At 33.8% G+C, this 15,107-nt stretch overlaps 1 protein-coding gene across 1 annotated transcript; it reads right to left on the bottom strand.

Moving 5' to 3' along the window:
- Positions 1-1,592: 1,592 nt before the first annotated feature.
- On the bottom strand, positions 1,593-13,421 carry LOC123665355. Its single transcript, XM_045599668.1, has 4 exons — positions 13,299-13,421; positions 13,056-13,140; positions 7,534-7,694; positions 1,593-1,970 (listed from the first exon to the last, which is right to left on the bottom strand). Exons 1-4 carry the CDS (start codon positions 13,419-13,421, stop codon positions 1,875-1,877), a joined length of 465 nt encoding a protein of 154 aa, XP_045455624.1. The 3' UTR covers positions 1,593-1,874.
- Between the last annotated feature and the right edge of the window lie 1,686 nt (positions 13,422-15,107).

Below are 15,107 nucleotides of genomic sequence, written 5' to 3'. Positions count from 1 at the left end.
AATTAAAATATGTATTGAACTTAGTGATTGTGTTAGTGAATGAAGTGTGTATCAAGCTTTATTACTGTTTAAAAATCATAAACAAGGTATGCTTTATTTGAAGCCTTTATACTGTCTACACGTAACATAGAAGTTATGATGTTATTACTTTTTTCGTGTAAAGTAAATTACTTGCAACCTTTTATTATATTTAAACATAGGTACTTATGCTAATATCAAAAACTGCGTCATTTATATACTTTTTACTAATCATCAACTGTAAGTATGACAGCTGGAATTAAATTTTTAAAAGGACACAGATAATTTCTAATAAAAACTCGTTGATAACAAGCCTTGTAATAATCATGAAGCTGAAAATCAGGTTTTAAGAAGACGTACAGAGGTAATAGAAATTTTCAATAGAAACATTGTTTGTAGTGAGCCCAAATTAATATTATTTTTTTACTTTTTATACTTTTTAACAATGTATTATTAACACATACAATTATTGTAACAATTTATTCATGAATATTTAGATGAGTAAGTCTGTTTAGGATAGTACTAACATATTTTATGCCACTTTTTATACTCATAATAGTGGATGTCGATTTGTATTGCAATAATTGTATTTTTATTTTGATATATGTTTAATTGTAAATAAAATCAATTTATTAATAATAAAAATACTGACCGGTGTAGATATGTGTTTTATTTCTAATCAACTGCAATGTAACCAGACAAAATTTAGAGTAGTGCGCCTTCTCCATTGTATTGTTAAAAGGTCTAAAAAATTTCGAACGGTTTAAATACCATGTAAATTATGTACATAAAAATATGCATTAATGATATACACGATGCATTTTGATGTGTATTTTATTTTCTTATTCTATTATAGAATAATTATTCTGAATTAAGTAAGTATACAAGGTGTTATTAAACTGGCGTCCATCCTTTGCTTCGGTTCATATAGACTACATGAAGGCATACCATATCCGAAATTATACGTGAAAAAAAAGAAGCAGTAGTAAGTACAGTTCATTACTACGTGTCTTAAAAATCGACAGATTTGAAAGGAAAATGTTGGACATAGGAAAGTTGGCTATGAATAACTGATAACTGTAAAACTCAGGTGATTCGTCATTGATAACTATACGTTAGTCACTTTATAAATAATGTTTTTTAAATATTTAATTTTATTAAAGTTTCAGGGAAAGTAAGTTGCATAATTAATTAGCTCATAATGTCGATTCTGATATCGCAGTTAAATGAAAGGACGTCAGTTTAATAACTCGTATAGGTATGTCCCGACATATTGTTCTAATTTTTTACATATTTTTGCCTTCTATAGGTACTATGTCAATCCACGACAAAATGTTTGGTAAAAACTAATATATAAAATTCTCGTGTCATGGTGTTAAACATTGAACTCCTCCGAAATGGCTCGACCGATTTTAATAAAATTTCGTGGGCATATCGGGTAGGTCTGAGAATCGGCCAATATCTATTTTTCATACCCCTAAGTTATAAGGGGGGGGGATTAAGCGGGTTAATAACATATATGGCAAAGAAACGTTTGCGGGGTCAGCTAGTATCTAAATAAAACAACAGGTAGGTTACTTACATTTTACGATTTTATTAATGTTGTTGACTACAGCATGAAGCACCTATAAATATAATACCTATCTCGTATAGCTACAAAATTAATTTTATTTCAAATCAATGTACCTATTACAGTTTTTCAATTTATAATAATTTTTTTCATGTTCAAATAAGTTACGTTAAGGGACAAAATACTTTCCAAATAAAATGTTGATCCAATTTACAAGTGACAAGATGATTTATAATAGAAATTGCTACTATCTTTTTGTTTTTGTTTTCATTAAAGGGTTTCTGGTTTATTTATCGTCTTCATATGTTACTGCAATCTCTTCTGGGTCTAGACGTCGGTGTTTCAATAGCTTATCATCTGACATTTCTTGTTTCAGCTCGTGCTAAAATAAATAAATGATTATTAACCAATATTATTTTTAACAATGAAGTTATGAAAGCTAGTTTACTGAAAAGGTCGGAGCAAAATAAAGGTGGCAAAAATGTTAAACATTGAGCTGAGCTGTCTGCGTGACGTCAGAAAGTGAATAGTTACTGTCTAACGGTTATTATCGCTAAAGTTATTACCATTAACGTTTACATCAATGATAAGTTGCTACGTGTACGTAGGGCCCTTTTTAGAAAAATTTAAATAAAAATAATAAATTTGTGAAATACAAAATTTATTACATCTAATGGTCAGGGAGCCAGTGACAGATTTTCATGACCAATTCCCTCCCTATCGAAACTTCGTAAAATTGACATTGGCGAAATCATCTGTGCTCATTTGGCACCATTGAAAGCCATTATCCCTATAGAAGAAGAAGAAGAACTTCGTAAAATGCATTAGGGATTTATATTATGAATATTCGCGACCGTCAGCTGCGACTCCGTGGGTGGTTTCGATTGGAAGGAAATAATTGAACAAATTTGTAACTGGCTCTCAGATCATGTTTGTGGTAACACTGTTACTAAACACGTCAGAACCAAAAAATAGAATTAGCTGTCATTAAGTACATAAGTAGTCAGGTTCACAAATTAATTTAAATAAAGTTATGTTAAAGACTGGTGACTTTAATTTACAAACTATTAATACAACATGGTGTCAGGTGAAATTATAGCTATTTAACAAAGTAAACACGTGAATAAGTGTAAAAGTAAAAGTATAATATAATTTGAAAATAATACGCTACGAGCACGTTGTATGATGGAGTTTAAACCACCCTCTGAGTTATCGTTTTCGGGTAGTATTGCAGAAAATTGGAAAAATTGGAAGCAGAAATTGGAATACTATCTTGTAGCAACGGAAAAAGATAAAAAAGAAGATAAAGTTAAAATAGCAATTTTACTCAATTTGATTGGAGATGAAGGTTTGGCTATTTTTAATACGCTTGGACTACCTACTGGACCAACATATGACGCTGTTATTGCTAAATTTGAAAATTACTGTAAAGAAAAAAAGAATGTGTTGTTTGAGCGGCATAAATTCTTTAAAACATTGAGAATTGATGGTCAGACTATTGACAATTATGTGACAGTACTTCGTACTATTGGAGCAAGCTGTGAATTCGGTGATCAGTTAGAATCTTTAATTAGGGATCAAATTGTGTTACACTTAACAGATCAAGGGCTACAGGAAAGAATATTAAGAGAAAGTGAACTAGATTTAGCTAAAGTCGTTGATTGTGTAAAAGCATCTGAAACTTCAAAGGAGCAAGTGAGATTAATACAGGAGAAATCTGTAGAAGTACATGGATTAAAAAGAGGTAATAATAAATCTAATTATATCACAGCTAATGAAGAAGGCAAGAAACCTATAAATAATTCTAGGCATAAATACGGGAATCACAGTGGTGTGAACATCAATAATGAAGCGGTATACTATGAGTGTCGGAAGTGTGGTAATAAACATAGAGCCAATAATTGTCCAGCATATGGGAAGTATTGTAATTTATGCAATAAGCCAAATCATTTTGCAGTTGCATGTTTTAAAAACAAGAAAAATATAAGTCTAGTACAGCAAAATACGAATGAAAGTGAACAGGATTATGTGGATTCCCTTATTGACTCCTGTGAATTAGTGGAGAGCTCAACAAAAATTTGTAAAATTAATATCTTGCAATGGTCACAAAAATTAAATATTAATAACAAGGAATTGGAGTTCAAGCTTGATACGGGAGCTGAGATAAATGTAATGCCACTAAGCTGTCTGTCCAGATTGGGAGTAAGTACTGAAAATGTATGTAATAATAGACAAATAATGCTGGAGGTATTTGGAGGCAATCAGTTAAAATCTTCAGGAGTTGTTAAATTAAGATGTAGTACCAATAATGTGAGGAATTGCCAACTTAGTTTTGTTGTAGTGGATGATGCAAACAATAATAAAATTAAACCCTTGCTGGGGTTGGATGGTTGTGTTAAATTAAACTTAGTTAAAAGAATAAATGATCTTACAGTTGATAATCAAAAGAAAACGGAAATTTTAAAGAGAAATGAAGACATATTTCATGGAACTGGCCTAATAAAAAATTATGAGTGTCACATTAAAGTGGATAAATCTGTAACACCAGTCATCAGACCACCTAGAAGAGTACCTTTAGCTATTAAGGACAGATTGAAAGAAAAGTTGGATCTTTTGGAAAGAGAAAAAATTATTGAAAAAATGGATGGTCCGGTGACATGGCTCAGCAATCTTGTAGTCATCGAAAAATTAGATGGAGGTCTCCGAGTATGTTTGGACCCAACTGATCTGAACAAAGCCATCATTAAAACACCTGCGTTAATACCTACCTTGCAAGAAGTAACTTCTCAATTAGCAGGTAAATGTTATTTTTCTTTACTTGATCTTAAGGAGGGATTTTACAATATTAAACTGGATAAAGAATCATCTAACTTGTGCGCATTTTCAACACCTTTCGGGTGCTATAAGTTCCTCAGACTCCCGTTCGGTGTATCCAATGCCCCAGAGGAGTTCCAAAGAGTAAATGCTTCCATATTTGCAGACATTCCTGGACTTATAATATATTTTGATGACATTTTAATTGCAACTGAGACAGAAAAAGAACACGATGAAGTGCTAAATAAAGTATTAGAAAGGGCTAGGTCAAGTAATTTAAAATTTAATCCTAGTAAATTTCAATATAAAACTAATAAAGTCACATTTTTGGGGTTTGACTTTGATAAGAATGGGATGAAAATTGATCCACAGAGAATAGAAGCTATTAAAAGTTTAGAAAACCCTAGTAATAAGAAGGAATTACAGAGAATTTTGGGCATGCTTAATTACATAAGAAATTTTATTCCAAATTTTGCTGACTTAACTTCAAATTTGCGTGCCCTTTTGAGATGTAATGTGGAATATATTTGGACAGAAGCTCATTCAACGCTTCTAAAAAATTTAAAAGAATTAATTACAAAAATTCCAGTGTTAACTCATTTTGATGCATCTAAAGAAATTACTATTGAATGTGATGCATCTAAGGATGCAATAGGATGCTGTTTAATGCAGGAGGGACAACCTATTTCCTATGCGTCAAGGTCGTTGTCACCAACAGAAAAGAATTTTGCACAAATTGAAAAGGAATTATTAAGTCTTCTGTTTGCAACGTCTAAGTTTCACTTGTACATCTATGGCCGTAAAACTTTAGTCAGAACAGACCACAAACCTCTTGTGTCTCTAATTAAAAAGAATGTTGGAGATATACCATCACCCAGGTTGCAGCGGATGATTCTTAAATTAATTAAATATGACTTAGATTTAAGGTATGTGCCTGGGAAGGAATTATATATTGCTGATTTGTTGTCAAGAGGTTGTGAAAATGAGAACATCAATTCTGAAGAAGGTTGGATTAGCGAGATAGTGCATGAAGTAGCAACTAATAATCATCAGTTACAGGTGACACCCAGAAGAAAAAAGATTCTTGAAGAAGAAACAGCCAAAGATAAAACATTGCAACGTCTAGTTCAGTATTATATGAAGGGTTGGCCCGCCAATAGTAAAGATGTACCTGAAGAAGTAAGGATATATTACAAATTTAAAGACGAAATATCTGTGAATGGAAATTTAGTATTTGTGGGCAGAAAGCTGTTGGTGCCTATTTCCTTGAGAAAAGAAATGTTGGAGAAACTTCATAGCCCGCATTTAGGAGTCAGCAAAACTCAAAAAAGAGCAAGACAAATATTTTACTGGCCGCAAATGAATTCGGATATTGAAGAATATGTATTGAAATGCAAAATATGTGAAACGTATAGGAATAAAAATACAAAGGAACCTTTATTGCCTTACCCGGTACCATCAAGACCTTATCAACGGGTTGGTATGGATTTCTTCCAATTAGGAGACTATTCCTACTTAATAATTGTGGATTATTTATCAGCCTGGTTTGATGTTGTGAAGATGCCACATAAAACATCATCAGAAACAATCAAGGCTGTTAAACCGATATTTGCCACACATGGCATACCGGATGAAATTGTGGCTGATAATATGCCTTTCTCATCCTTTGAGTTCAGGAGATTTTGTCAAGATTGGGAAATAAAATTGACTAACACCAGCCCACACTATCCACAATCGAATGGAATGGTGGAGAAAGCAGTTGGTATCTGCAAAAGCATCATGATAAAATGCTGCAAGTCTGGACAGGATTTCCATTTGGGATTGATTGAGTATAGAAACTGCCCAATCACAGGATTGTCAGTAAGCCCAGCACAAGTGCTGATGAGCAGAACGCTAAGAACTGTCCTCCCAACTGTCGAAGAGAACCTTCTGCCAAATGTTGTTAGAGTGAAGGAGGATAGAGAAATTAAACAGCAAAAGTCTAAGCTACACTTTGATAAAACATCAAAGAGGAGAAGAGTTTTCCATGATGGTGAAAGTATAGTCCATAGAAGAGGGAGGAGATGGGAGCCAGCCCAGATTATTAAATCAAATAAAACACCAAGATCCTACATAATAAGAACTGAGGATGGTCAAGCATTAATTAGGAACTCAGTCCATCTACGCGAATCAAGAAATCCTTTCACTATCAATAGAGATATAAATAATGATTCTGCTTTGGAAAATAACATTATTGAAAGTAGTAAATCGAATACTGTTCCAGCTCAACCATCGAATACTGTTCCAGCTCAATCACCTCAACTTCCGCAGGGGAATCCTGAGGTCACCTCTGAAACCCATAACTCAGCTCAACCTATGTCTAGATATGGAAGACAGATCATTAAACCGAGAAGATTGGTGGAAGAATAAACATTATAATTTAATTGGTATAATTTTATGTATATTGTGAAAATTTATGTTATGTTTTAATCAGTTGTATTTTGTGTCTATTATGAAAATTTAATTTTATGTACATTGTGAAAATTTATGTTATGTTTTAATCAGTTGTATTTTGTGTCTATTATGAAAATTTAATTTTATGTATATTGTGAAAATTTATGTTATGTTTTAATCAGTTGTATTTTGTGTCTATTATGAAAATTTATCTTATTTTGTAGTATTGTTAATCTTTAGTTTAAATAAAAGAAAGGAGATGTGGTAACACTGTTACTAAACACGTCAGAACCAAAAAATAGAATTAGCTGTCATTAAGTACATAAGTAGTCAGGTTCACAAATTAATTTAAATAAAGTTATGTTAAAGACTGGTGACTTTAATTTACAAACTATTAATACAACAATGTTAATGTAAAGATTTTGGCATTTCGCTCTTGAATTTCGATTGCTATTTTGTAAAGCAACCCTTCTGTCTCCAGTTTTAGCTATTCGACATAGAATTCAGTCTTCAGACTAGTCTAAAATTAGTTTCAGTCTAGATTAATGAAGTGGATAAAATTTATTATTTTATTTAAACGCCTTATCGTCTCATACAGACGTATGTTATTATACCTGCTATAAATTAGTTAAACCAAGGCAGTCTTTTCAAATATTTTATCTAATCATTTACAAAAGATGCTACAAATTAAAACTTACAAGAAAATGGCGACAAAGACGCGCGAACTGGCCACAATCGAACACTGCAGGCGGCGATCTTTTCCCGCCCGACCAGTCGCGACTGAATGTCACTTGAGCTGACACTAGCGCCACCAGGGCGCACACCGTCACCACCGTCACACTTCTGTACAAAAAATATACTGATAATCATGATGGTCTGCTTTGTTTTTATGATTAAAAATTTCTCCGGAATAATATAATGATAACTTAACATAATTTCAAGTTTCTATGGCCACTATTTTGGGTGGCACAGCACGTCTGCGGAAATGCTGACATTTAGTCTTCTCACTTTCATGATCAAGTATTAAAAACGGTAGCAACTTTATCTATTTATTTCTATCTTGTTTGGACTACAACACAAACGTTTTTAATGACATTATGAATATTTATTCATCTTACTATTTTAACTGCTCACATTTATATTTACCTAATAATATTTCTCCTCATACCATCAATAGTTGATCAATACCTTCAAAACGCAAAAATCTTTCGTTTTTTTTTTACATAAGATATAATACGCGGGCGAAGAGGCACAGCTTACAGACTTACTATGATAGGACTCTACTGCCATGAACCGCACACATTTTATATTGAGTGTAAGAGTACCAGAAATTTCTTAAGTTCTCCCGCGTTTTAACTCACAATGATATAACTATTAGTTTTTACTTCACTGCATATAGTGCAAATATACCTAATTCAAAATTATCTATTACAGCTTACTGACGCTAAATAGGAATAATAATGAATAGAGTAGTTTTCTGATTGCAGATTTTAAAAATCGGTATAATAGTTCTTCGGATTCACAGTTACAAACTATAAAGGAAATCTATTATAGTATTATTATGGACCAATTATCAAGCTGGGGTGATGTCACTCACTCAGTATCTAAAGTATAATAAGCTTTGAAATGTCTTTTTCTTTTCTAAACCTTTCCCAATCCTCAAAACTTTACGACTTAGGTCTAGAATTTATTAAATGTAACCGAGGCTTACAATAATGTGCTAAACACAAGCAATAAAAATAATCGAAATAACGATAAGTCCTTCTTATTCAAATTTATAAAATTATAAATGATACTTTGACACGGTTGCGAGACACTGAAACGGCAAATTCAGCTAACATCGTATATACATAGATGTGCTATCCCATATTTTAATGCATAATCAATTAGATGGACTTTAAAATATTTAACATCAAAATATTATACACTGTTACATCTGTAATATTTTAATACCTCGGTGTATATTGGCCACGGGAATATTTCTGTAAGTATTTTTGGTATGGCTTGCTGGAGGCATACGAGAAATAAAATTTAGGCTTGGTCTCCTTAATATTATTTAAAAAAATAACGATGATCACTAAAAAAATTAAATCTTAAGTCAGATGGTAAGATGATATATTATGTTAATCCAATTTTAATTATTTTTTTAACGTAGCCTAATAACAAAACTATAAAAACTTTTTAAAAACACTCACCTACACTTAGAGTAATGCATTTCAATTGCTAGCTTGATGTTTACAATTGAAAACAGTTTCAAGTTATCTAGCAGAAATTTCAAATGAAATTGAGGAATATAAAGAGCGTCTTACCTTTATATACGTTTCTGGTATTGTACTGCGCATCTCCATATTAAAGGGTTCTTTGATATTCAAAGAATGGACGGGTCATATATGTTTAGAAAAACATTTTTATTTTTAAAGCAATCATCTGGTGGATATGCGATCGGCGGTGTTTCGCTTTTAAAATAAGATTGATGAATAATTGACTATTAAGATATCCATACGATTTTCGAAGTGAAACTTCTTTAGAATCGTTGTGATTTGAAACTCGATGATAGACGGACACACAACGAAGTCTTAGTAATAGGGACCTGTTTTTACCCTTTGGGCACGGAACCCTAAAAATATCAATCTATTTAAAAATTTGTCCAATTTTGTTGCTTAAACGTCTGAAAACGAAAAATCTATTTAAACAATTAAAGCGATTTGACTGTTAAATCTGGTCCCTATTTAACACATTTTTTGTTGGTTTTATAAATGTTATTTTTAAGTATTATGTGTAGTAAAAATTTTCCGTGGCCTAAGCTAATTTTTTTTACAATATATTCTTTAGTAAAGAAATATATCGACTAATTTTACAATTAAAATGAATGATTCAATTTTTTTTCAAAAGCGTCTGGCCCACTCCCTACCCTACTCCTGACCCTCCCCAGGAGCTCCGGTCACCATACCACAACAATAGTTGAGAGAGCAATATTATTTTACTGTTTATTTAGTTAGTTATTAGCAGTTTTATTTAGTTATGATATTTTGTAAGGTAGGTACAAACGAGTAACAAAATAGTACAAGGTTCTTTGCTGCTCAAGATCTGGATCAGCCCGACTGGGGTAGTACCTCGACCTTACAGAAGATCACAGCTAAATAATACTGTTTTCAAGCAGTATTGTTTTCCTGTTGGTGAGTAAGGTGACCAGAGCTCCTGGGGGGGAATGGGAATTGGGTCGGCAACGCGCTTGCGATGCTTCTGGTGTTGCAGGCGTCTATAAGCTACGGTAATCTCTTACCATCAGGCGAGCCGTACACTTGTTTGCCGACCTAGTGATATAAAAAAAAAAACTTCCTCAGATGGGCTGCTCCAGATTTTGAGCAGAATGTATCTTGATACCTCAACAAAGTTAAATATATAAGTAAAAGATATATATAGAAAAATATATCTTTTACTTATGAAATTCTTTTACCCATAGAAATTTTAAATTTCAATTTATTTAATTAAATAAGGAAAAAGTGTACAATGTAGTTCAAAAAAATATGAGATGGTTCTAAAGCGAAAACGGTCAGATGATAAAATCCAAAGACAATAATGGATTATTTATTAATCGATTTAATTCCGAAAACTCATACCCATAATACACACCTAATTTATTTATTTTATTTATTTAATTTTAAATTATTGCTCGTGTATATAATATAACTATTGCCACTAGAGTTACCATATTATTTCTCTCTTTTTTTTCTTCTTAATGTATAACTGAGGTAGGGCACAGCAGGAATTTCCTGCTCAAAATATGGAGCACCCCGACTGGGGTAGTACCTCGACCTTACAGAAGATCACAGCAAAATAATATGGTTTTCAAGCAGTATTGTGTTCCTGTTGGTGAGTAAGGTGACCAGAGCTCCTGGGGGGGAGGGGGATTGGGTCGGCAGCGCGCTTGCGATGCTTCTGGTGTTGTAGGCGTCTATAAGCTACGGTAATCGCTTACCATCAGGTGAGCCGTACGCTTGTTTGCCGACCTAGTGACATAAAAAAAATGTGAATTTTACTAATACTCAATTTTGCACACCTACAAACGTCTGCTCTTGTACGTCGTAAGGTTGGCAGGTAGAGAATGCTTCTAGCATTAAGCCCGCCTTTTGTACAATTCTTTAATGTATTGTGTAATAAAGTATTAATAAATAAATAAATAAATCGTTACTCGTAGTAGGAAATATATCCGCCAACCCGCATAGGAGCAGCGTAGTGGATTAAGCTCTGATCCTTCTCCTACATAAGGAAAGAGGCCCATGGCCAGCAGTGGGATATTACAGGCTGAAGCTGAATAATTTATATATAACAATGGTAAACGATAAACTATATAGGAGTGTGAATAAGTGGATTGCTATATATAGTATAAATTTTCTTAAATATCTATCAAGAAACCATTAGGGTGACAATTTTGTTGTTGAATGAATACCCATTTGACGTTATTTTTTTTTTTAATTTTAAAAATAGCCAGTTAATAGGGTTTCAGAAAAAAAATATCAAATAACTTGCAAAAGAACCCAGAGCTTTATACTTTATTTTTAACCGACCTCAAAAAAAGGAGGAGGTTACTCAATTCGACCGTATATATATATTTTTTAATGTATGTTCGCGGATAACTCCGTCTTTTATGAACCGATTTTGATAATCCTTTTTTGTTGGAAAGGAGATATCCCTAGTTTGGTACCATGATAAGGAAACCAGGATCTGATGATGGGATCCCAGAGAAATCGAGGGAAACTCTCGAAAATCCGCATAACTTTTTACTGGGTGTACCGATTTTGATGATGCCAATATTTATCATGTGGTCACATTTAAATTTCATTAAGAACGATCAAAACTTTTGGAGTAATCTTTGATAATGCGTATTTACTTGACTATTTTTTCGCCTACCTACGTTGTATTACTAGTCGATATAATTGAAGTCGGTTTTTCTTCGTTAACCAGCAAACACAATTATTAAATTACGTTTATTTGAAATTTTATGTACTCGTATATATGTATGGAGTTTATTGTAAGATCGTCAATAGTTTGTCTCCTTTTAGATTAGGTTTTGTGGGCCATCTAGTCCACGGTCTATACGTTTATGGCACATCTATGACTATGAGTTTGATAGAAGTGATTTAAAGCAACTATCAGTTCAAAGCATCTCATAACCGCATATGAAGAATTCTATGATACCATTATACCATCATCATTCATCATTGGCCTTATCCGTCTATTGGAGATGATTTAGACAGTGTCAGACAGACACTGTGTCGCTTAGGACACTCTTCAGGAAAACGCAGAGTTACTAAGCTCTGCGCCAACCTCTCGATCTCACTGGCTAGGCCCACAGGAACGACGAGTCGATATGTGTAGAGCCAGTTCGGCTGCAGGAGTCTTTCGCATTTTAGAGCTACGCCACGAATGCTTGACGGAGTTTCCATTCCGGGTTTCAAATGAAGTTTTCCTTCTCCAGGACCTTGATGATTTTGAGCCAGGTTTATCCCTCGGTCACCTTTTACTACTCCCACGGGAAGAAAGGAGGTGGTGCTATTCTTTTCGGCCGACACCACACAGCATTACCATTACATACCATAATCATTAAACGTTGAAATAAAAACCACTGTATTACAAACCATTGTATAACAATTCAGAGCTGAGAACGGCACGAATTTCAAAAAACGTTGGTATTCAAATGAACATTTACCAGGCCGGATTTAAACTCGCTTCTAGAACATTCCATCAGAATTAAGAAGAGTCCCTTTCTAATATAAACAGTTGGACACCAGTCGTATAATATTGTACATAAATTCTTTTAGTTATCTCCTTACAGTCTGCCCACAATAGCTGAGATGCGACAGGTGCCCTTTACAAATACGCCCCTTTGTGTTGGTTATTTATGGATAAACCGATCAAAAACTATTGAACGGCTTAAAATACAGAGACACGCATGGTTTAAATCTGAACATCAATAGAATATCGCGATATCTTGTAACACCCATACATATCTTTAAGCTAGGATTAAATTATTTTTATCGAAAAGAAAAATAAATATATGTTATATTTTGTAGGATAGCAATCTATTTTTACATATAATTTAGGTATATTAAATTATTAACTTAATTCATTGTAATTTACGTAGAAGAAAGTGAGAGGGGATAACCCTGGTCAGCGGAAAGTCCCGTCTGTAACGAAAATGTGCTCGCTTTGTGTTTACCATCAATGTTTTCGTTTTCCTGTATTCTTTTGCGTCTTGTCAGATAATGCAATGAGTGCAGCTCGTCAATACTGAAGTGTGTGCGCTATAAAAAGATTATGATCAACATAGAAGACAAATGCACATTTGAGAACACACAAGCATATATTTACTTCGCCGGGCCAACATGTATATAGTATAATAATTGCTTATATTTTATCATTTTATCTTATCGTCCCATTTTTTTTTTGTCGCCGGCCGCGCCTTCCACGACGAATCGGGATGCGAGTGTGGGTTTTGTTCTCGCTCTCGTTTTGCTGCTTCCTTAAGCATTATGGAACTGCAGAACGAGGAAACTGATTTCCAATTTTTCTCACCGTCCCCCATGGCTTTGATCAAAGCCAGCGATGAGAGATCCGGCCCTATGACCGCCGTCAGAACAGCGCGCTGCTCGTTCCACGCTGGACAGACCTTGCGCGTATGTTTCGCCGTATCATCGGCACCGACGTCAATGACGAGACGATGCCATCAGTGACGACGAGTCGGGGACGAACATGTTCATCGGCATCGGCAGTTTTTCTTAAAAATCAGAGAGTCAGTCAGTATGCACGTGTTAGTACATATGCGTAGAAGATTTTTTTTATATGTAGGTACTTAACATTTATGTATTTCTACTCTCGTTAAACCAACAAGATGTAATGAAATGTAAGAAAAATACTTAGAAGTAGACACTTTCATAAATATGAGGAGTTTTTTTATCACTGATTATATCGCCTCTCTAAATTCCCGTTATACGGTAAATGAAAGGCAATCATATTCACTCATTCCATGCTTTGTTGTTATTACTTATTCTGTTTAGTTGAGTCATTTAGTAAGGCAAAAGTTGGGTTCCCTAAACGAGATCTTGTTGAGATTGGACCAATAAGGGCCAGGCTTTTCGTGACACTAAGGGGGCCCCAATTGGGCAACCCAATGAGGACCCAATAAACTTTCTAGTCGATTTATAAATCCAAAATAAATGTGATTTGATTTAAAGAAATTCAAGCAAGCGATTTACCAATGATGGCTCACTTGATACGACCGCCTCCGCGCCGTTTTTTGCTATCGCCAAACATTACATATTACGCTTGCGAAGCCGAGGCGGGTCGCTAGTGCAATATAAAGCAATACAAGGCCCAGTTAGTGTTATTACATCGAGGTATACTTAAAAACGAACCAATTACATTAATGTAATGTATTTATTTTTAACCAAATCACTTATGTGGATATAATTAATTATAAATTATACAACCATAAAAATTAAAAAAAAAATAAGGCTGTACTAAGTTCGCCAGGTCAGCGAGTAAGAAAAAAAATTCTAGCTATCTATTTTTATTACTATTTATCTATGGCTTCGCTAGTTTTGAATACAGGCTTTGGGTAGAAAACTAATAATATACGGTTTCAAAGTCAGGGCCGCCGTGCATACACATTATTGATTTTATTTGACTTTGACGAGGTATTAGCACCGTGGTCACGGGTTTGATTCCCACTCATGACAAACATTTGTCGAGCTAGAGAGTTATCGGTTCTTTTTGTTTGTGTGTTACGTGTTTCCGGACCTCTGACACAGGATTAAATATTATTTAATTGTATAGGCTCGTTGAATGAGAGCCTTTGTTTACGTAATATTTCTATTATATTCTACTATTTAATATAGTACATAATCTGTACATGTAATAGCAAACATAATAGAGACGTAAATATACACAAATACATAACATAAATAAAAATAGCCAGACCACGACAGAAAAAATTATGACCTACTTATATGAGGTAAAGCAGGGATCAAATCTGTGACCGCCAGCGATACGTCTGGTAGCTCAGATAATAGAGCTAACCCGTTATCAAAAAACTTGCAAATTTTTTAAGTCTGTACATTTGCAAAGCAAAGCCTACACTGCCTAAGTAAAAATCCACATTAAATTATCATACCAAATTATATCTTTCGACCTGTTACTGTGGGGTAAAGCTACAGATATTGAGACTATTTATTTTGCAAAAAAGGGCTATTCGTGGCATATATGATCTTAG

Source organism: Melitaea cinxia, chromosome 24, assembly GCF_905220565.1.
Source record: "Melitaea cinxia chromosome 24, ilMelCinx1.1, whole genome shotgun sequence".
Lineage (NCBI taxonomy): Eukaryota > Metazoa > Arthropoda > Insecta > Lepidoptera > Nymphalidae > Melitaea > Melitaea cinxia.
Note: the sequence above shows the minus strand (reverse complement) of the source record. Positions and strands in the feature narration are given on the sequence as shown.

What these genes read in the sequence shown, in the direction of transcription:
- LOC123665355 (XM_045599668.1), bottom strand. Translation starts at nt 13,421, where the DNA reads ATGGGGGACGGTGAGAAAAATTGGAAATCAGTTTCCTCGTTCTGCAGT. An exon ending in ATCCCGATTCGTCGTGGAAG is followed by an intron (nt 13,141 to 13,298) that starts GCGCGGCCGGCG and finishes ATCTTTTTATAG; the next exon opens with CGCACACACTTCAGTATTGA. An exon ending in GTCTTTGTCGCCATTTTCTT is followed by an intron (nt 1,971 to 7,533) that starts GTAAGTTTTAAT and finishes TATTTATTTTAG; the next exon opens with CACGAGCTGAAACAAGAAAT.